A 23648-nucleotide genomic window follows, 5' to 3' on the forward strand; every position below is an offset into this window, starting at 1 on the left:
CTGTTTCTACTTCGGAACAAAACTCACCTGTGTTTTGTTTTGTTTTGTTTTGTCTTACTAAAGTATTTTTACTTAGGTAAGTACGTACAATATTCATACAGCAGAACGAGCGAGTAACTAAAAATACTTTAGTAAGAAACAGCGTCTAATTTACTCACATAGAGCAGGTCGCAAAATTTACACAAATTGTGACCTCTACGATTTTTATTCTGTGGCAAATCGGTTATCATGGAATTTTTCAGATTCGTTCACTCTGTTACCAACGTAGTTTAAACAATTGTTATAGTTACTTAGCTGCCTACTCAAGAAAAAATATTTTTATCCACTCGGTATCTACCAAAAACAAAAAAACGTTATTCTTTTCAGGGTTTGGAAAGTTTAGTTACCAAAGTGGACGAAGGGAGGGACTATTACTTAAATCTCCACAATGATAGAGGATCAACTCCACACACTAGAAGCGGCCAAAGACACAATCACAACAAGAAAATTTGTCCGTCGTGATTACTAGAGAAAATCCCAAATGTGTCCTAGTTATTACTTGGTACTCACCTCGTTATAAAAAAAACTACTCTAGTCACTTAGGACAAACTAACCTACGACTAAAATAAGCACACACAACTAGTAGGAACGGACTCTACAGGTGGCTGCCATGGAATGGCCATCAAATATGAGAATATTTAATACAACCTGTTTCGAACTTTGCCCCAGTTCGATAAGTTTCAACATTGTCGGATATTTCAAATAATTTGCTGTTATGGCAAGCAATAAATTTTCCTTTTCATATCATTTCATAACCTTTTCGCGTGTAACTAACTTTTTTGATGTTAAAATTATAATCAACACAAATCAGAAGGGTCACTATTCGCTACGTAGGTAAGTAATGAAACAAAGTTCAGAGCTAAAGATTTATTAATGACAAACTCGTACGAGGAATGTAGAGTGTATGACTGAACTAAGTAGGTATATTAAAATCAATCAAATATTTATATAATTAGCCAAATTAATATCTGATTAGAGTAATCCTTTTCAGTAATGGCTATTAGTTTAAATTTTTATCTGAAGAGTTCATGTGTATTTTTACTTACAATGATAACTAATGATAAAAACCCTTAAGTTTATCTATGGCACATACATTTCTCACGATTTTTTATCTTTTTATTCGTTTATCATTTAACATAATTGCCAATATTTTCTTTTTGTCATTACTCATAATAAGATATTCCGAAATGGGTATATATTAATCGATTGAGACGCGAGAAAACATATCTGCGCTATATATAAATACATATATTTATTATGTACTAAAGTATATACCGAATATATTATTATGTATACTACTAGGTATAACGATTAATAACAAACTTAGAGCTAGTACAAAAAATAAACTGTCTAGTGTACATACCAAACTATCACTTATAATCGTCAACATCAACTCTGTTCAAAAGATCAAATTTATTTATATTACTAAAATAAATGCTTCTTTTGTTTGTAAAAATATCCTAGCGACAAAATTGACTAAAACAGCTGGGAAAATCCGGATAATTGACATCAAACAAGCCAAAATTATAAATTATTTTGTGCAGAAATATCAACTATACTTAAATAAAAACAAACACATTAAAATGATAACAATGACCATAATTACGATGACAAAAATGGTAGAAAAGCTCCAGTGACTGTACTTTACTGTTTAATACAAAACGAAATCAAACTTTGCCCCCACGGGGGTTTAAATGAGATAGTGAGTATCTGTGGACATGGACACCCTAGGGGCAAATACGGGGAGCTATAGCGGAATGTAGGATTCAAGTACACTAGAGCTTTTTTACCTCACTTCAGTTTAACTATATTAATTTATTTCTGAATACTCACAACCATAATAGGATGGTATTACAGTCAATATCAAATCATGATCACAACGATATTGTAGAATGACTGTTATGAATTTAATTGGTGATCCGATCAAATATGTATTCGAAATGTATTGTGAGTTAATATTTGAAATGATAAACTGGTATTTTGGCAATCTTCAAGCGATTAATTATTACTCCGTTCATATTACCAAAACTGGTATAACCGATACGCAATTTTATCGTACATGTGAGTAGATTCTACTAACTAATATTTGAATTGGATTGGATGTTGATCGTTAGACAGGCCTCAAAAGGAATTCCCTTAATTCCCATATGTCCGCATATCCGCTCGGATGTAGCCCTAGATCGCTGGGAAGGTTTATAGTAAACGCAATACGTATTGAAATTGAATAATTTCAACCGTGTCCAACACTCTATATCCGTTTCGAATTTGAGAAAAGAAAAATTGTATCTAGCATTTATTAAATTGGTATTAGTAAATATATACACATCGAGATTTTTAATTACTGGGAGGAAAACCAAGACATTACCCAAATAGTATGTATTTTTACAATTTTAAATACTTTATGAAATAGATACGGACATATTTTTTCAATGACACTCACTATTTGTACTACACTATTTATATTATGTATTTTATTGTTATCGGTGTTTTATGCCAAATGTTTCAAAGCCACGACTCAACATGATGTACTTAGTTGTATTTTGATATCAACTTCCCGCCCTCGAGATAATAGCAGTTCCGCATCGCCCACCTACTATTCGGTTCGAAAATGCAGCACTATTATGAGAAATGAAAATTATTTTTATTAAATATATCTTAATTAATAAAACAAGATCAAAACATCACCTGTTTGGCAGCTTCAGTGGACGAATTTAATTATAAAATGAATACAAGTCAGTATCTAAAGAAAACCTTACAGACTTAAGCGAAAACTAATATAAGGTTTTATAAAGGACCGCCTTTAGATTTTTGTATGATTACACATATAAGAGTTGAAACACATATTTTCTAAATTGAAATGTCAGGTATAGACCTGACATTTCAATTTAGAAAAGCTCGACTACTTATTTTTAATCCGCTATTAAATCTACCAATTCAACTCGATTAATAAATATTTTTTTTTCACATCATACGACATCAGCAATACATTATCCTAATATATCAGTAGAATAGAAAATACTAAGATTACGCATCTCCTGAAACACACATCGACACAACGACATATAGATTTCAAATTATGGTAATACGTATTGTCTGAAAGATAATAATAAGGTAAGTATTATTTAACATTCAAAAACTAAACACAATTGTATGATACAAAGTGACTAGAAATAGACACAAAGACAAATAGACAAAAAGTGTGTGCTCGTGTCTTTGACGTTCAAGTTAACCAATAAATCCGGATTTCACCCCAGCTTTCAAATGATTACATATTCACCTATTTTTACATAAGATAAATTGCATAGTACCTATTAAATTAGGTAGTAAGTCATTAGAAAGAAAATCTCTCTTAACAAAATTCTAGTCGTTGCTAAACATAAATCATGTAAATGACTTATTATATTCATTTTTTATTACATTTAGGCAATCCATAAAATTATTTTAAAATATAAATAATATGAACACAAAATTATTAGTAGCTAGGGTACAAGAAAAGGGTATTGTGATTTCAGTCACCACGTAAAAAAAAAATTATCCATATACTTAATTGCACTTGAACATAAATATAACGCTGAGGATATGTCTAAGGCGTAAAGTTTGATTAGGTGGCTACTGAAACTATTAAATAAAAATTCCAAAATGGAAAAATCTTAGAATGATTTTCTATGACATTTTATTTTATTTTACCACATTACCTGCTTACGCTCGATCAATACGACGGTGAAAGTATTATAGTGAATATTTAAAAGCATGTTTCAACAAATTTAGATTCCACTACTCGGAAACGTCTCATAAAAATAATTCTACAATGACCACTAAGTATAGGATCACAGAAATACGTATTTTCATAAATACTAAATTGTTTTAAAGAACAAGTAACAATAACGATTTGTCAAACATTTTAAATCACGAAAAGCAACTATCTGTCGACACTTGGTAGTATGGATTTAGTGCATGCTCAATGCCGAAGCAGTAACACTCGTGTACTGTTAAATGATAAAGCCCTATCTGTACGCATTATCTTTTGTATTGCTTATCTGATCACCACTTCACTTGCAAACGTGGTTCAATTATATTACTTTTGTTTTGTAAATATAGGTGGTTGTGTAAGATCAATGCGATAATATAAAATTTATCGTAAGATGATTGATAATATTAACAGATACTTATTAATTACATATTTTGTTCAAAAATTCATTCGATAACTTGGACATGAAGGAAAACATCTATTTTGTGAAATGAATTACATAAAAGGGACTTAATATAAGTTCCTATCTATTAATAAATTAAGCAGAGTCGTGATTACAGCAACGTGCACATGCATGTAATACCAACGTGTAATAACAAAGACCCTAATTACTCATACCAACTACAAAACCATACACCGCAAAACTATAATCGTATAATAACTCGTGCAGTTAAAACTCATTACAAAAAAATGTACTTAAGACGTTTTTCCTTAGGCTGCACAACTATAACAATCATTTATATTTATTATTAACAAATTAAAATCTAACACACAAAATATTGCACAGCCTCAACTTTGAGAAAACAGCACAGGATTTAGTATACTCAATAAATAAATCTAATAATCGTTATTTCTGAAAATACGCTGTGGCGAACATTGAACTTTTTAAGTTGTATGATTATTAAAGATACAGTTGACAACAACCTTGTTTAAGTTGTTGTCAAGTGACATTTTTATAGACCATAATTATAAAACAGATGAGTAGTATTTTCCGAAACTGGAATGGATGTGGAAATTGTTTTGGCAGAGCGCAATAAGTTCTACTCACGAACTACTCACAAACAACTGTGCCAAACGCTCTAACCAAAGGACCGAATTAAATTAAATCCCACTTCCTGAGTCATTTATAAAAATAAGTTATTTTTCTGGTTTATTATATAATATTGCATCATTTATAAAGGATTACTCGTATCTAATGCATAACCATACAAAGGCGCATAAGGTTCATAGAGACTAACTTCTTTTGTTCCACGACTTTGTCTAAACGTAATAAATACAATTTTTTTATATTTTTTATGTCATTTCCACAAAACATTAACTCTATGTTCGATTCTGCTACATAAAGCGACTGTTATGTAGCTGTGTTGCTTGACCATTACATAGAGTTAAGATGTGTAGAATCGCAAAGTAGATTGTATTTTTTTATATGAAAAAATCTACGAAAGTTGCTTGTTTAGATGTACCCAAGTAGTCTTTAGGAGGTTTTGCGATTGATACCAGTAACCCTTTTATTCATTGATACATAAAAGCCCAAAAGTTTAAAATGTATTTTTTAATATCCAAATCTTACGCTCCTAGTTATAAAATTATTTTCTTGTTTTAAATATATAATATTTATTATTAAAACGCTTTTAACACCAAACTTCTATATATGTATGTATAGTATTTAAAATCACAATCTATTGTAGTCCTATTGCGCTACAAATTGTGCTTAATGAATTTGGTGTTCTAAAATTATGAGAAATACAAAATGAACTTAGTAGTATGCAATAAACATACCTAAACTATTTTCATTTGTATATAGATACCTATAGTTATAAAAACGTACAGCATCATAAATGGTATTAATTTTGTAGCTGATTTACATATAGTAATGGCACATTCAATTTAGTATATTTCGTTTTTGTTTGTTACCAGGGTTCTCAGTTCTTATCTAATTTGTCTAAAATTCAATAAAATAATTACCTACTTACTTAAAAAAATATATTCAAATAATTTCAGTTTTTTAAATACTAGACAACTACAGACCCTGGTATAATTGATTGATACGAATAAAACGTAACACACGTAGCTAAAATGATATGATCATAATTATTGCACATAGCGAGTGTGATGCTCCAATACGGAATTATACATATTATTGTCAGTTAATTTAGATAACAATATTTGAAGTAAATATGCAAACACTTATAAAAAATTTTAAAAATCAGATATTTGCTATACATTGACTGACTTTCTGGCTATAAAATATTGTTACAAATAAATTAAGTATTTGAGAAACAAATCTGATTTTATTCGTAACATGCATTATTGCCGACTAATAGTCGCAACAACAAGGAACAAAACATACTAATTTTTTAGACATGCTCAACTTTCTCAAACCTTGGCGATCGTAAAGTAGTGACACAATGAAGTCGCACTTATTTAATTGGAAATTACATATTTTTGAATTAATTGAAATTCTGACGAGCAAAGTTTTTGTTGAGACATGAATGGTGCGGAATCACTACACTACGGGATAGTAACTACCATACGATTAAACTGTAATTTAAATGATAACAAAAGCAATATTAGAGAAAAATGTATATTTTTAGGTATCCTCGTTCGAGTGGCTTCTTGAACTATTGTATTGGAATGAAATAATAACACATACATGTACTATGTATATTTCCAATGCCTACTATACGCCGTTTCTGGATTACATGACAATTTGTATCTAAATCTTCTAATCATCATTATCCATGCCAATTAGCTCGGCCTGCAAGCGGCCCTTGGTGCGGCAACATGCTGTGAGGCATAGGATGCGGAGAGCGAGGCGGAACTGAGGGCTCAGCGATATCAAAATAACAATTTTCCAAAACGAGTTCAGAATCCCGAGCCACACGACTCCAAAGTGCAACATAGGTATTTTTAGCTCCTGGTCAGTTATATACTCGTATAACCTGACCCCCGCGTATGGCGCCCAGCTCAGCCAGAAAGCGCACACGAGGACGAAGCTCATCCAGTGACTGGGATTGGCCAGGTTCTCCGCCAATGCTGTGGCGTACTCCTTGTCGTGTATAGGTGCGCCGCTATTTAGTTTACGTTTCATGGAAAATATGTAAAAGTAATTATAAACAATCGATATGACACTCGGGCCGAGCACCAGAATTCCCAGTGTGGCGGTATAGGCGTACGTGGTGCCCCAGTCGAGCATGCAAATAAAAGTTTCCTTGTCGAAGTTGGCTTCCTTCTTGTACCCGAGGAGGGGCGGGCAGCACAGCATGGCGGCCGAGATCCAGGTGAACACCATCCAGCACTGACTTCTAGTGCGAGTTTGAACCTGATCATTCGCAATTTATATTATAAAAATGTTTAAACGGAAGCAGACCTACGAGAGAGGATTAAAGAGACTTCTATGTGAAAATGATTTCTAAATTATTTTTAAATATTTTGTATACATAAAATTAAATACAGTATTCTAAAATTTACTATGCTCAAAAATATCTTCACAATCTACTTACAACTGTGCTAAAAACTAGTAAAAATTGAGTAATATATTATATAACTATACTACTATTAATGCATAATATTTAAGCCTACTTTTGTACAATGTTGTTAACTCAATACTATACGAAAATTATTTCGGATTGTATGAACAAGGCTGAGTGTGGGGCATTCAATGCTTAAAATATAAATAGAAAAATATAAAAAGATAACTACCGTTGCACTAACCGTCTCATAACGCAATGGCTTTCGGACTGCGAGGTAGCGGTCTACCGATATCCACATGAAAGTATATACTGAGACGGACCACAGGGTGACCTCCACGTAGCCCGCCAGCCGGCACATCAGGTCTCCAAACATCCAGCGGCCCGTTATAGCGGGGTACACCGACAGGGGCACCACAAACAACCCACATAATAAATCAGCCACAGCTAATGATAGCAAATAGTAGTTGATCACTTCATTCGATAGACCTGAAATTAAAACATAAATATCAATAAATACCAGGAAACATAGCCTAAATTAAAAAAACTGGGTAAAATAAAATGTGCTCTGAGCAGGGGCACAACCGCGCGGAATTTAAAATTTACAACACGTTCGTAGCTGGATCATAACTCGTAGCATATCTCGAGTGCTACGAATGCTACAACTACAACCGCAGAATGTATAACGTGTTTAATAATGTTATTTTTTCTTATACATACTTAGAAAGTAGCGTTATTTAAAAAGTAAGCTGTATCATGTGTACCATATTTCCAATTTAAAAAATACTGTCAGGGAATTAAAAATATCGATTTATTTTTTTTAAACCCTGCCTAACAATAAATTCCTCTTCCTCATAAATTAATGAAATTAATTTCATAATTTAAACTAAAAGCATAAACGAAATTTCATTTTCCCTCGTTATTCAAATATGAAATCCGAATATTCTCAAAGGAAATAAATGTAAGTTACTCAAACCTGGAAATACCTGAATAATTATTTGGTAAAGATTTAGAAATGTTAGACGAAAGCAGAGAGTAGTCGAGTAAAATACATTAAATTTATTTCTATTTGCCTTGAAAGAACCTTCGCAGATAAAGGAAATAAAATATCGCTGTTCGCCACAATCCGGGCCCTCAATTTGCAATCTTTATTTGCATAGATTTAAACTGGCCTAACAGTTGGCGAGGCAGGAAATAAGTCCACAATTTGAAATATCTGTTTATACATTTTTATTTTTTAACTAAATTTATACTATGTAGTTGAATTTATTTTTCTCAGTAATAAGTAATTACCAAAGCAGGGTACAGTGCCAGTTTGACTTGCAAATAATTCACAAATTTCGGTAGTTATAAGCATTATATTTTTTAATTATGTTCGGGCTAGCGCAATATATGTGAATTGTCTCTTTTATGAATTAATTGCAATTTCTTAAATAAGTAACATAACTGTTGGTACCATTAGAGCTTGTTATATAATTCTTAAAACAGTCGAATCCCAAATAATCTATCAATTAAAAGAAAAGAAGCATGCTCAAAAAATGTACAAAAGTTCGAAAATACAACGCATCGCAATACCGGGCATTCCGCAGCTTCGCGGAGCGCGCTGGTGTCGTACGGATACGAGCAGTTTCTCGGAAGCAGGTAGAATAAAAATTGAAAATGTTGGCACATTTTAAATCTCGAAAATGAATGTTTCATTGAGGTCTGAGGTTTATTCATTCATTTCGCTTAAAGCGAGTACACTGAATTACTAATTTAAATTTATAAGTGTCAATTGTCTTCTTATTGAACTTATACACGAATGCGGCGCGGATCTTGTATTCAGAAACTGATCATTATTTCCACAAGTTGTTAACACGTATTTGCAATTTGTGTAAAAGTGAGAAAAAAAATGAAAGTGAGAAAGTAGCATTTTCAGTTAGGTAACTGATTTATGTTTTCTCAGATTTATGAAAAAATAAAATTCGGAAAATAATTGTTTTCATAACAATGTATTTGAAACAATTAATGTATTTTATTATCTAAAAATAGCTCATTAAAACGTTATTTTGACACGTAAGTTTTGTATAGAATATTTCACTCGGTACTCGATACAAATGACTTTGTGTTAAACTCGAAAGCAGGACGATTTCCTTAAACCTAGGATTTACATACCCTTGAAGTTGAGGAAGGCGGCAATGATGAGTAGGTTGGAAACGACGATGGCCACCCCCATGACCCCGATGACCGCAGCCTGGGTCAACGACTCGAAGGTGGCGAGCGGGCTGTCCGCCACGCTCACCTCGCCAGCGCCGCCGGCGCCGGCGCGAGCGCTCATCATCCTTGATGGCATACCTGAACAGATAGCAATATTTGATATTAGTTTACACAGGCTAATAAAAAGTAAAGTCTTTACCTCTGTACGTCTATGTACGTCTGAACGTCTGTACGTCTGTGTGTCTGTATTGAACAGACGTACGACGCATAGACGCGTCGTACGTCTGTTCAATTTTTATACCTTAGCAGAAAATGCTCATAAGACTGAACTTAGCCGTACCATCATCATGGGTCTACATCAGGTGTTCCAGATCTTCTATTTTTATATCTTAGCAAAAAAAGCTTATCAGGCTGAATATCTTTTGTTAAGACGTAATTTCTATATTTCCTATAGTTTAGTTGTACCATCATTGTTCTCTATCAAGTGTTCCAATTGTCAAAGTCATTTATACCCTATATTTTGCCCAGACTTAATAGCTACATTAAAAAAAATCATTCAAATCCGTCCAGCAGTTCCGAAGATTAGCGTGTACAAACAGATAGACATACAGACAAACAGACAGTTTTTTTTTTCAAATTCTTACTCTGTTACTATGACTCTATCGCCTAATTTTGTTTTCATGTTAAATATATTCAATATACAGGATTTGTTTTCTACTGTTTTATTGTATGTATTGATATTGATAACAAAGCACTTTTAGTTTTCAGCTGAGTTTTAGAACTTACTGGAACTATCAGGAATTACATCGCATGGTATCGAAATTTTCTATAGGTTCAAGAAAGTCCTAGAATAAATATCAGATTTAAATTTTAATTACAATTTTTCGATGTCAACTAATAATCTGTATTAGTTGAATTAGTTGCATTCCTCCTCAAGCTTCTATTTAACTGACCTTCGTGAAATATTGCAAAGTACTATATGAATATTTCACAAATTTCACAAAGCTCTGAAAAATACTGTACACCAGTGGGAAAATCTTGCCGGCGAAGTCGCGGGTAAAACCTAAAAGGTAAAACCTAGTACTGATAAAATATTCCCATCGTACCAATCAAAGATACGATTTTTTGGGAATTAATGATTTGCTTCAGTGGCACAGTTTAGTTAGTTGGAGTGAAAAAACGAATCCATGACTACGTTTCTTCTTCTTGCTTACAGACAAAACTAAGAGTCGCGAAACCTAAAGACAACGATTATTTGGATATTGCTTTAAATTGCTTATATTATACTACCTATGACCGGCTGCAACCCGTGAGAAAAATTATTTTCCTATATTTACTTGAAGTGGGGAGAAGCTCTCCCTGACCAGCATGGAATCATCCACAGCAATTTAAACAATACAATTAAATGCCATTTGTATGAGTGTCGCAAAACAAATGTACGTATTATTGAAATTCATCTAAATGAGATAAGGCTTTTGTCAGGTCGCATCAATATAAAACGTTTTATTTCTATATTAATATAGGATTTTTAAATTTCTACAACACACTCATTAAAAGAAACTAAGTCAGTTCCTATTATAGCCTGTTTACAATCAGATTAATTTCGAAATTGATACATATCGGTATTGGATTTCCTTGATCAATGAACCAACACATTACAGCTGAATGAGCTTACTCGAACAAAGGCTCGAGCAACGAGCGCTGAAGCGATATACAATATGTACAGTTCACCCATTATTACAATTAACAACGTAAATATTTTACAATAATGTAAAATGTTTACTTTATGAGCCCCAAACAACAATTTTGCTAGCATAATAAATTTACTTTGTCCCACCGGTTAAACCAAATATCGGCGTCAAAATCGCCAACAATTTTAGCTTCAATATACGGGGTTACTAACCCATAACATTTCAAAGGCGCGTAAGGTGGTAATAAAGACTAACATCTTAACAAAGCCAAGTCAGCGAGGTCGAGGTCAGCTCAATCCAGGTGAGCAAGATACAAAACGTTTACTTTTGCGAAAGTCGACATTCGGTAATGCATAATCACCTGGTCCAACTCTTGTGCCGTAATGTTAATGGCCGGAATGCTCTTCAATTTTAAAATTTGATTTTGTATGTTAGCGTACGAGTGAACGAGAGCCTAACGTACGGACCCTAATCACCTACTTTCGGCTATCACTTCAGTCGGGCGTGTTATTTATTTGTCGGGTATAAGTACATATGATTATATCAAGTAAGCTTTGAACAGTCAAAGATTACTGATACGATCCATTTTGACTGACCTGCGTAACACATTCCTATCATCAAATTAATGTTTAGTAAATACATACCAATACGATTTATTTCAGTTTTCTACATTGAATTGTGCTGCATTTGAATCGTCCCAAGCAGTCGATACAATATTCTGAATTCGCTAAACTTAGTCCCAAATATCGGTATCGTAATATCTACAAGTACTTACAATATATCGATAGTTGTGAGTAGTTTATAGTTAAATTGCCACAGCGATGGATTCTCGGTAAACAAGAGGAACTCAACGGACTAAAATTTGTTGGGGTATACTAGCGCTATGAGTTTCAGTTTCTAATGAAATACAAGTACTATCCACATTATCATTATAAATACATGCCTATATTTGTAATATTCTAAAATAAAAATGTATAAATTGAACAAAAAATAGTATTATTTATATAACACACATAACTGTGAAAAATATTTCTCTATACTATTTCTGAATAATTTGAACACAATTACATTGATGACAATTCATTCCATTGTAATTGTGTTCAAATTTTTCATATATGATACATATGAACAGCTCAAGCACTTACCATTAACGTCGATGCTGTGGCAAGTGAAGCTTAAAAGTATTTCGTGCCATAACTGTAAAACTGGAAACGCAGCGATTTATTCCATCTGCAAAAATGAATGTACATTCAACAACATACAATTCAGATACAATTGCATTTTATTTCATCAAATTTCATATCACGCTGGCAATTGTAAAACCTACTAAAGTTAATCAACACTCATAACTACCAGCTTAATAATATATCATACTATTTTTATTTAATGAAAGATGAACTAGTTGTAGGAGGAAAGGGCGAAGGGTGTCACAATTGCCACTTTTAAAGGTTCCTACCCAGAAGACTCGCTACTAGATTATGCCTCCCAAATTTACTTCGTACAATTCCCCGCTGCTCATCCGTCTGTCCCCGCTGTATCTCATGAACCGTGATAGTTGAGAGATATAGTTTTTGCAGTAAGACTGGCTAGATATTTAGTTATGGACTGATATTTTATAGTTATAATAAATAATATAAGTTTTTACAGTTTTTTTATTTTTTTAACTAAATATCTGTATTTACTGCAAAAACTATATCTCCAATACAAATACGGAATATATGAATAGTAGAATGGAACAGAACCATTAATTAACAACTAAATTTCAAAGATTTTTTTACAATAATGTTATTTTTGCACAAGCTTTTACTGTCGTAAAAGATATCTAATTGTATTCAACACATGACAAATATTTGTCGGTCCATATTCGTTGACTAAATCGTTGAGGAGTTCTCTCGTCGGGAGCTTCCTCAACGGCATGCCGCACTCAAGATCAGATCAGATTAACTCAGAAGTTTGGATGACAATTATTGTCAACTGAATGAACAGTTGAAAAGTTCAATCTCGATTGAAAATATCTGCTTCAAAAATTGAGTTATGTTACATATATTAGTATAACTATACATCATATCATACAAGCCTAAATACGTAGATACATACAATGTAAGTTAAATGAAAGCTTTGTATAAATACGCTACGCTACGATAACAAATTTTATTTTCCATCAATCAAATTATAAAATCGAACACAAATTGGAAAGATTGGAAAGATGGTGGAAAGGCGATTATGAAATTCCTGCAAACATTTACAAGTGAATAAATTCCGTTGTTGGCATAAAAACTTTCCATCATTCAAATGGCTCTGAAATTTAACATTGCAGAAAAATTGCACTATTTTAATAGTTTTCACTAGAATTTCTTCGCCTCCTCGCACTTCACTATTTTCTGCTTTTATTGCATCTAAATAAGTTGTCTTTGCTTCATTGTATCCGTATAAGTTTTCTTTTATATTATTGCTCCTGCAATTACAAGTCTAAATTAAACATAGATTCTTCGCCGGTTTAGTCTAGCCTGAAATATGATTACTAACTTAGGTAGATTTAATTGCTATATTATAATTCGTCAGCGTTATATTATATGCCACCAAAACATTTTCATGTAAAAATGGTGCCAAGACGAGTCTTATTTACTTCGTTACTCTAGAAATAATATAACGAATGCCTATAAAATCTACGTGACGGTAGCAAAACGGCAAAGCCATACGTTTTAACCAGATTGTAGAGTGAGTTATGCCAATACATTGTGCAGTGCATAGCGCAAAAATTCGATCAATTCAGATTAAAGTAGTTAGAAAATGTTCAATTTATATAACAGTTCCTAGAAACACAATTGCTTCCATAAGCAAATAATTGAGCAAAATACGGCTATTTCGGCAAGTCTCTTTGACCTGGATGGATATCCAGATCAAAGAGACTTGCCGAAATAGCCGTATTTTGGCAAGTCCACCGCGCAACCGCACGGCCTCCGCTATTATCCATCCTTATTTGTTATCTTAATTCACTAATACCTCTGCCACATCGAGATTGCAATGATATAAAACCCTTTTCTGTATAATATTACCTACTATATATGTTGAAGTCATCAAACATTTAATTGGAAATCTAGTTCCTTTATTATTAATCGCCGGCATTCATTTGAACGCCTGCAGCTACAATTTAATTAACATCAATCAACGTTCAATTAGTTGGTTTATTGTGAGCTAGTCCTTTGAAGACGTCTGACGTAAAATCAGGCAAACTTAAATTTAGTCCACATTTATTCCGGTTCGGTTCTAATAGTCGCCAAAACAAATATGGCCTCATACAGATCTCATAGTAAGCAATATTTTTGTATTTTTTATATAAATATATAAGAACTGATGGTTATCCAAACCAAACAATTCGAAGTTGTCTGTATCCCATTCAAACGACGTTCAGCCAAGTCGTTGAACGTTTCATGCAACAGTTTGGCTTGTTAACCTTTAGTCATTCAATGGAATGCCGGAATTTAATGAACGGTCTAGTCTTCCAATCAAAAGGCTGATTTAACCAAATGGCTGCGACACATGTGAATGTTAAATGGAATTCCAAACTCAAAACCAAAATTGAATCTCTTCGTGTTCTCAATCAAACGTTTTCTCTTATAAAAATTTATAATTGGAACCTAATGTATGTCGTGATAGGGAAAGTGTTTCGTGTCTCTGATGGTAACTGAAATAAACTCCCTCAAAATCTTACCAGAAGTCGATGACCTGCGGAAATAGGCCAGTCTTCAGTTCTATACCCACCAAACTTAATACGATTCTATTTCTACGAAAGCGCCGAAATAGATACTGAGATCATTTGATTTGTTCAATAAAAATATTTTGTCATGAACAAAATTATTATTGTGAATGAATATATTTTAATACACACAGCCGACTAGCCTGATGAAGATCGGTATGAACGGGGTTTTTAGGAAACATCTAAAGGAATGAGGATATTTTCTTCTATATGCTTTACCGACTATGGGTATGTATATAATATGTATACAAAATAATACCAAAATAGTAAAATTATGTACAACAATCTATGATTTTATCTGTATAACGTACAGTAATAATATTTATTTAAAATTTTAAAGTCTTGAGCTACTTTTAAAATAAGCTTTTATATTATTTGGATTTTTTTTTGGAAAATTTTGGGTGCCATACATACTATACTGGTTACTGAGCAAAGCAGTTTTTGATGGGTACTAACAATCGATAATGATCTCGGTGATTCCTTAATACAACATCAGCTAGACGGGGTAAAACAGGAACGTTATTTTTTACAAATGTTGCTACTTCAAGTACCTATATAAAGTAACGATAGTGTCGTGTTGTTTAAAATACGTTAACAATTATTAGAAGTTCATACATTTTCTCTTCTTTCCTTTAAATTTATATCCTACATAGGTAGTCACAGATGTTTAAATATGTAACTATTATAACAAAACCGTCACCGTGCATAAATACCTATGTCGGCCCTGGCATTTTCCACAAAGCAAGCGGTTTTAAAGTGTTTTCCGCTTTTCGAAAGCCAGCGCGTGTCACGGATTCCCAAAAGGTTCTTATGTTTCAACCTAAATACAGTTTATGTGAACAAAGCCAAACCATTATTTTTTTATAATGTTTACTGTTGTAAGTAACAAAAGACATTAGACTTTTCTAATTTCTGTTTTTAATTACTTTTTAATTAACATGCTTTCTAGCATACTTTGAAAAATGATAGACAATACAATCAATCTATCATCTTTATACCTAATTTCATTAACTTGGGTCCAGCAGTTTACTTACATACATTTTTTTTCGCATTTAAAACAGTAAAGAAAGTATATACATATCTATATAGTTCTAGGTTGGAGTCGCGTTTCCCTACTGAAAATGATTATTTAGTGATTAAAGTTCTGCTGCTCGTTGTTTATTTCATTAATTAAAAAGTTATTTTACCTATTTGGTTGAAATTCTATACAAATAATGTACGTAAATAGAGCAAATTAGTTTTCACGAGCGAGAATAATGTAATTGATTAATATTTTATTGTCTGGATAACAGATACAGTGTACAGTCAATAACACGTACACCACACATCTCCCCAAAATCATTTCAAATTCACTCCTACATTCTCCTATACCCATACAGGACATGACATGTGGTGTACCTAATAAATAATATGTTACGAGTACATCTGCTGATGCATAAACAGCGAATAGTCGGTATTAATCAAATCAATACAAGAGTGCAGTGGAAACTGAAATTTATGTTTCTAAGGGTGTAGCAGTATAAGACCCGATTTGACTACAGAAATGGTTACTTTTGGTGACATATTCCTCATAGGAAATATGTCATTACTTATATACTGGACTGCAATGTTACATTGCACCTGTTGCAATAACATTATAATTTAAAACAACACCAAATGATCCTTAGTAATTCAATTTCACGAGGCAAAGTCGCGAGTATAATATAGTAGATATATAACCCTCGATTATACTACATACATAATGATATCGAACTGGTTCACGTACACTTGATTCATCGATATTAGATTAACCCCTAAATGTAGGTCAATTGAACTGAAATCCGTCAAGTTAGACCCGAGCTTCGAGGACGAAGAAGCTTCGAGCTAACATAGATTTAATTATTAAGCCTTACAGACTTAATAATTAAATCTATGTTAGTTAGGCAGACTCCGTATATATGTTAAATATGCTGTCACTGACGGGTCGTAGCTTGTGATTCCGCCCTAGAATAGTCCATATCTTCCCGACCGTGCCAATGCTGGATGTAAAAGACATAGATAAACTACAGTGATTTTATAGATACAATTGCAACGTTATATCTCGGCGCCTACCTAATATTGACTTTCACACAACTGTCGAACGAATTCCAGTTAAAAATGTCGCAGAAAATTCACGGAGATAGCATCTCCGTGGACAAAATAGTCAATTCAGCTCGAAAAACACGGCCAACTGATGTTTATAACACGACATGTAGTCACGCTAATATAACAACTAAGTATTGAATACTCATTTAATTTTGTGAAATTATATATTTCGCACTAAATAAAACTACGATTATGGATCGCACATACATTACCCCATGAGGAGCGTATCCTAAATTACGTAAACTAAATATTTCCAAATTCTATTCTATTATTTGCGGTCAAATAGTTCGTTACATCTTGATTAAATTGATTACTTGAATATAAAAAAAAATACATTTTAATGTTATGTAACAAGTTCCAACAAAAATGCAATCGAGATTTTCCAACTAAATAGTTTTCAATAGTTCGTAGTCGCACAGAGCGCGCACTCGTAGCTCGTAGCTACACTCTCGTAGAGCGCTACGACCAAGCACACTCTAGCTTCAAACAGTAAGCTTCACTTTAATATGTGTATTCATTCATGCGTTTACCTTGAAAGGAATTTTCATAGACATTGAAAATAAACATGTTTCGATTACCGGACAGTCTAATTTCACTTTATATCACTGAGTGTATAAATGTATAATAAGCACACTATAAGTACTATGTAAAACACGCAAAAGACTCTTTGAGTCCGATTTATTATTACTCCTGAACTAAAAAGTATTGTCACATTGAAAATCACTGTCCACACTAAAATTTCACGTCCATTTCCAATACAAACTGAAAATAACTCACAAAATTCGCGATATTTCTCTCGATGTTTTAGTTGAACGTTATCTCTGGAATGCAGTTTTGTAAAGAGAACCACATTGCGCAGATGCAGTAGTTGAAGGTCAAGTAGACCCTGGCTAGTACAAGGTTAAAGGTACTGGTAAAAGCATCAATAAATTTAACAAAACATAGCTTGAGATCGTAAACAAATATAAGACACTCGCTTATGGTGTAGTAATTATGATACCTTCGCAACTATTTAAACGAGGAATGAGATTGAAGTATGATAATACCTTATTCATAAATGCCACTTGTAAACAACATTAAACAAGATTCGCTAAACTTAAATCACTGGTTTGCGGTTTATTTTAACGATTCGAGCCAACCTTTAGGTAGGGCTGTGACAATTCTGCGCCAGGTGGATACGAAGAGTAAGGACGATGTGTTTTTGTTGGCGCAAGCTTCGGACTGTGTCGCGGCGCACGCGGTATCGGTGAGTCAAGGTTAGCCCGTGGGTGCTTCGTTAGCAGCCGGGCGCTCCAAGGTCGGCAGGCACCCGCCCCTCGCCTCACATAATCGATAACAAATTACGAACGACAATTCTATCTTATTTGTATATTTAAGTCAACATTTTTTTGAATAACGAAATGTTTTGAAGATTTTTTGTTGAAAACAAAAGATGTATGACTAATGCCGCGGTTGTCTTAAAGTGCAGTCAACTACATACGCCTCGCAAGGGCTTCAGGGGAGCTATAGCAAAATTGGTGTTTTAAAAATTATGTTGACAGTACCAATCCATAGTAATATTATAAAGAAAAGAGATTAATGTAATTTTGATTGTAATGAATAATTGAAAAAAATTGTAATACGGCTTCGATCGTTACATGTTTACCTTTAACCAAAAAATATATTTAAAATAATTACATATTTATAATTATATTAAATACATATTTGTATCTATATATAGGTATGTACGTACAGCCGTGCCTACATCGTACCGCGCCGCCCCGTGGAGCCATGTTAATACGGCCTCGTAAAGTCAAACCGCACGACAGCCGTCCTACATGGATTTCGATGCGGCCGAATAGCGACGAATTCGCAATGTATTTGGATAGATGATGTAAGAGTATAAGTAGTTAGCTTAGCTTGATTTTGGTATTGACTGTATATAGGACAGAGGGACGGACCAACGTGAGAATGTCTTTGTTCTATTTATTTATTTATTTACGCGTATATCTGATCATTGTTCCAATCCACTTGGTTATGTTAAGGTTATGTTTATAGCAAAGGTCACCAGATGTCATTTAAGTACGCGCTATATTTATAGCGTACCTATCCAATTTAATGAACATTTTGAGTTCTATTAATAGATTATAGACGAGTGACGATATATGGCTTGTTATGTCGAGGGTGAAATGTCACTTTACTATCGTAATGTATAATCTGCTTTTAACTTCGATAGCGAGGTCGAGGTTCGATAAATAGGAACGTTTGTTTGGGCTAATTAAACTACTGGCCACTGCTCTGTCGTTGCGGTCGAAACGCTGTGAGAAACACCCAGGCGTAGATTTTAATTTATGAGAGAAAACTGCTACTTGCTTACTTAGTAGTACAAAAATAATTACAAAACAACACTGTCTGATATCAGAGCTTTTAGTTTCTAGGCCTAATATTTTCTTCCACTAGTTTGATAAAGAAATCTGGAAATAGGGCCGGAATAGAAAATACTAAAACGTTAAAATATGATTATCAAAAATATGTTGAGTATTTTTTACATTTACAAATTTCATATTTGGTAATATATTCATCTGAAAAAATATTTGAATGTTTAATGATATTTATGTTTATAAAAAATTCAAAGAAATGACAATATTTACATGAATGAAATTGACGCGCGAGCAATTACAACTGTCTTTTATATGAATTTTTGTACAAGTAAAATTCATTTCCATCTGTCATGTTCGGTAAGTAGGTTCTTATTACCCCCAAATGATTTGTAAGTGACCAATTAGCGCTCTAGGATAATAATGTAGCTAGAAAAGCCCTAGAGCTGTAAGTAATTTAAAAAAAACTTTACTCTTTCAATAAGTTCGCGTAACTCTTTCAAAACATCTAACCATCATACTGGCCATAGACATCATGCATTCAGCCCAATGACCAAAGAGATCGCTTCGCTATTCAGCTTTGCCTTCGTATAAATATATTATAGTTATCAATTTTAAATAAGTATCGAACGGCGAAGTTCAATTTCATACTTAAAAAATTTAAAAAGTTCTTTACTTGGTTCTTTTTAATGAAAAAAGGCGGGAATAGAAAACTTTTACTTGTTTTTTTGAGATTTTTTTATAATTACGTTTTTTTTCTGCTTACCTCACAATAGAGATGTAAAGCAGAGTAGTTAGCTCGGGTGTAAATTGCACCTTCGAACTATAAACATCTCGGGCTTCAATTGATGCCTTACAGCCCTTGGCTACCTAATCTACTATTATGTAGATATTACGTTTTAGTCCACTAATACAAGATGTCCTGGGGGCAGTAGCTATTATATATGCAGTGGTATTATACTTTATTTGAAGTTCTATAATTCTACATAAAAGTATGTAATTTTATTTTAAACTTTGGTTTTCTTTTTGCATATAAAATATATAATAAAAACGAATTGCACTCCGGGAGCGCCGGCAAAAGTGAAAACTTGAATCATTTTTAACATCTTACAACGCCGCTAAAAAATTTCCTTTCGTCCAAAACCTAGCAAGATATTACTTAATTTATACCTACGTACTTTTAATTACGATATCGCAACTCTAAAAAGTTTTGTACTGGCAACAAATTATAACAAGCCGCCTGCGATGGGGAAATATATGAACGGATTGTAAATTCGTTTGCACTCAAAAAAAGAAATATCACAATAACTTTGTATAATTTACAGGCGTTTATTTGACTTTGCCATGTTAGTTTATTACAATCGGTTGTTCAAAATTCCTATCAATCAGTTATTCAAATTTGAATCTTTGTTTTGTCAGTAGAATTGTTATTTTATCGTTAGGATTTTCGTGGAATGGCCTGAAGCTTATATAAAAAAGTATCGCTATTAAGAGAAACCAAAAGTAGTAAGTAATCCACGAGCAAAGCAAAGATGCACATTTACGCTTACTACTCTACTTATTTTCTTAAATGACTATGAATTCCTTGAATCGGAGTAGTAACCACCAAATGCTGATTGTATGTGTGATATAGATATAAAATAGTTGTTAGTATGTTTATAAAAAAAAAATATATGACAATAATCTATTTGGCTAGCTGATGTTTCTGTGCGAATATACTCTACACCAGCATAGTGCTTCTACACAATATTAACCTGCACAATCTGCGCTTTTTTGTGTAATTTCACTATAAGTACAAGAAGTAATAACAACGTATAAAATAGTAGTTTGTCGAAAGGTTTTGAAAAATTCATATTACAGTTTATAATATATTATACAGTTTATATTGCAGATTTTATTTACACGAATATATATAATTATTTAATTTGGTCGAAATGTAACATAAAACTGTTTCTTTTATTCAAAACATAGAATTATTGGTCATTTAGTTAAGGATTTTATTGGGTTTTATTTAAAACTTGTAACAATATTTTTAACGCAAATCTTAATCTAGAATAGATAAGCTTAGCAAAAAACGACCTACGTAAAAAAATTCGGACCTTAAACAGTGTCCGCAAGTACATGATTTTTATAATACCAGTATTTCCTTTCATACTTTGAATAAAAATATATATTTATTATCTACCATGACAAAAATATATAAATCTTATACTTTTATTGAAAAACATTCGTTAAAACAATCGCTAAGCTGAGCGCAAACATTCGAAGATTATTTTAAGGTTTCAGTCATCTGCCAGAAACCTCAGATGGAACATCGTCCATATCGTAGCAAAAAAACAACATGGAATATTCCGCCGACGCTACGCTCGGCAACGAACGTTGCCAAAAAATTTCGACCGTAAAAAGTTTGGAAATTAGTTTAAAACTACGTGTAAAGTTTGTTAAAAGTTGTAAAACTTACTTTAAAATCATTTTGAAAGGTTTGTGAAATATAGAGGTGTGAGGGCTCGTGCGTTCGTGTGTCCGGAGGCACGCTTGTCGGCTCTCGTCGCCTTCAACCACCCTCGCCCAAGCGTGCCACCTCTCGCCGACTGTACCAAAACCGCTTACTGCGGAGACAACGGCGCGCGCATACCCCGCGCTCCCCTCTACGCCGCCCTGGAAAACCTCTCCGACATCGATTCATCGTTTAACCACTTTTTATCACTGAAACTAAAGCTCAGTCTACGATTTAGGTCACTTGCTATTCACGCACTGGTGGAGAGTCCTCACAGAGAAAAGCTTAGGTCGGCTCGTTTGACGGGGCGCGCCGCTGCAGCGCCGCGGTGCAGCCGCAGTGCACGCACGCTGCATACACTCGCCCGCAGATTTCATTACTGCGGCGAAATATATTTTGTGATATAGTCATTTTTTTTGACATAATTTTTGTTATCAATGATGTAATAAATTTATTTATGTTGGTGTAGACAAAACAATTTACACATTTTTTGATTTTTTTTAACTACAGTTACAAACACAATAATCAGAAACTAAAATTTCTTTTATATTATTTTTATATCTTTTATATTTTCAATTGTCATATTTTTAGTTACAGTAACAAAAACCTGAAATAACTAAAATTTATTCATATATGTAGGTAGTGTGGATATAATAAACATCAGATATTTCATTTTTAGTTACAGTAACAAAAACCTGAAATAACTAAAATTTATTCATATATGTAGGTAGTATGGATATAATAAACATCAGATATTTCAGGATTTTTCTGTATTAAATTGATTGTATTCCGTGTTTTCCGTGTTTGCGTCGACAAAACACGGAATACAATCAATTTAATTCAAAAAGAATTTATAAAACGAAAAAGAAGCAAATCATATCATATATCCAAGGTTCTTTACTTTGTCAGAAAATATACAAGCTCGTAGTGGTGGAATAAAACATTTATATAGAGATCTCTGGCATCGGAAGCAAACGAAATGAAGCATTTAGTCCGCTTCGGCGAGCTGTATGCCGCTCGAACTAAGCAACTTACATTTCTTCGCTTTCGAAAAATTTTACAAGCTTTATATAAGTAACATATTCATCTAAACTTTTTGCGGCGTGTGTTTCCGCCCTGAAATAGGACTACACCATATCGACCCGTCGATGTCGTAAGACACTAAGGGGACTAAAGAACACATGGACTAGGCTATTAGTTTTCTCAAGGAGGATGGTCAGGCGACAGGTTGTAAATTCAAAGCCGAATGTTCAAAATTTGGTTTGGTTATTGTTTACGCAAACCCCGATGTCCAAGCCCCGAACGCATCCGGAACATGCTGAAATTAAAGTGATTCAATTAAACTTTTTTCTTACACAGCGTAATTGTCACAATTTACTTCTTATTTTTTATACTAGTCCGCCGTAGCTTTATGTACACTGAGACCGAGGTCTTATCCATATCATCTTTGGTAGAATATTCAAAATTAGTGAATACTTGATATATAATAAATTATTGTAATTGTAAATTTTTTGTTACAGCGATTTCTGTTATCGGAATTATGAAATACATATTTTATTGTGTTACCAGAATATAACCAATTTCCTTTCTTTTTCATTAATTTTATTTCTGATTCAATAAATAATTTATTTCACATATACTAAGTATATTTATACTTCGTTAAATTCAAAGAATAATATTTAAAAATCATTAACAAAAATTTACTTTGACTTAATATATGTATTTAAGTCGATCTGTGCAGTAGCTAATTAATAGCAAAAGCATAAAAC

At 33.0% G+C, this 23648-nt stretch overlaps 1 protein-coding gene across 7 annotated transcripts; it reads right to left on the reverse strand.

Moving 5' to 3' along the window:
* Nucleotides 1-891: 891 nt before the first annotated feature.
* Nucleotides 892-22004, reverse strand: DopEcR (Dopamine/Ecdysteroid receptor). Of its 7 annotated transcripts, none has more exons than XM_053768391.2 (5): nt 21844-22004; nt 12290-12374; nt 9412-9591; nt 7502-7746; nt 892-7109 (listed from the first exon to the last, which is right to left on the reverse strand). In XM_053768391.2, the coding sequence occupies exons 3-5, from the start codon at nt 9587-9589 to the stop codon at nt 6513-6515; spliced, it is 1020 nt and encodes a 339-aa protein (XP_053624366.1). In that variant the 5' UTR covers nt 9590-9591; nt 12290-12374; nt 21844-22004; the 3' UTR covers nt 892-6512. The 7 variants fall into 7 exon arrangements, with proteins under 7 accessions (XP_053624366.1, XP_053624360.1, XP_053624363.1 ...); XM_053768385.2 differs by having other exon boundaries at nt 7490-7746; nt 21844-21996; XM_053768388.2 differs by lacking the exon at nt 21844-22004 and adding an exon at nt 18165-18275 and having other exon boundaries at nt 7490-7746.
* Between the last annotated feature and the right edge of the window lie 1644 nt (nt 22005-23648).

This window comes from Plodia interpunctella, chromosome Z (assembly GCF_027563975.2).
Source record: "Plodia interpunctella isolate USDA-ARS_2022_Savannah chromosome Z, ilPloInte3.2, whole genome shotgun sequence".
In the NCBI taxonomy this organism is placed as follows: Eukaryota; Metazoa; Arthropoda; class Insecta; order Lepidoptera; family Pyralidae; genus Plodia; species Plodia interpunctella.

Coding starts and splice junctions, on each gene's coding strand:
- DopEcR (XM_053768385.2), bottom strand. CDS start 9,589: ATGCCATCAAGGATGATGAGCGCTCGCGCCGGCGCCGGCGGCGCTGGC. Junction 7,747..9,411: donor CGCCTTCCTCAACTTCAAGG/GTATGTAAATCC, acceptor TTTTAATTTCAG/GTCTATCGAATGAAGTGATC. Junction 7,110..7,489: donor ATGAGACGGTTAGTGCAACG/GTAGTTATCTTT, acceptor GCGAATGATCAG/GTTCAAACTCGCACTAGAAG.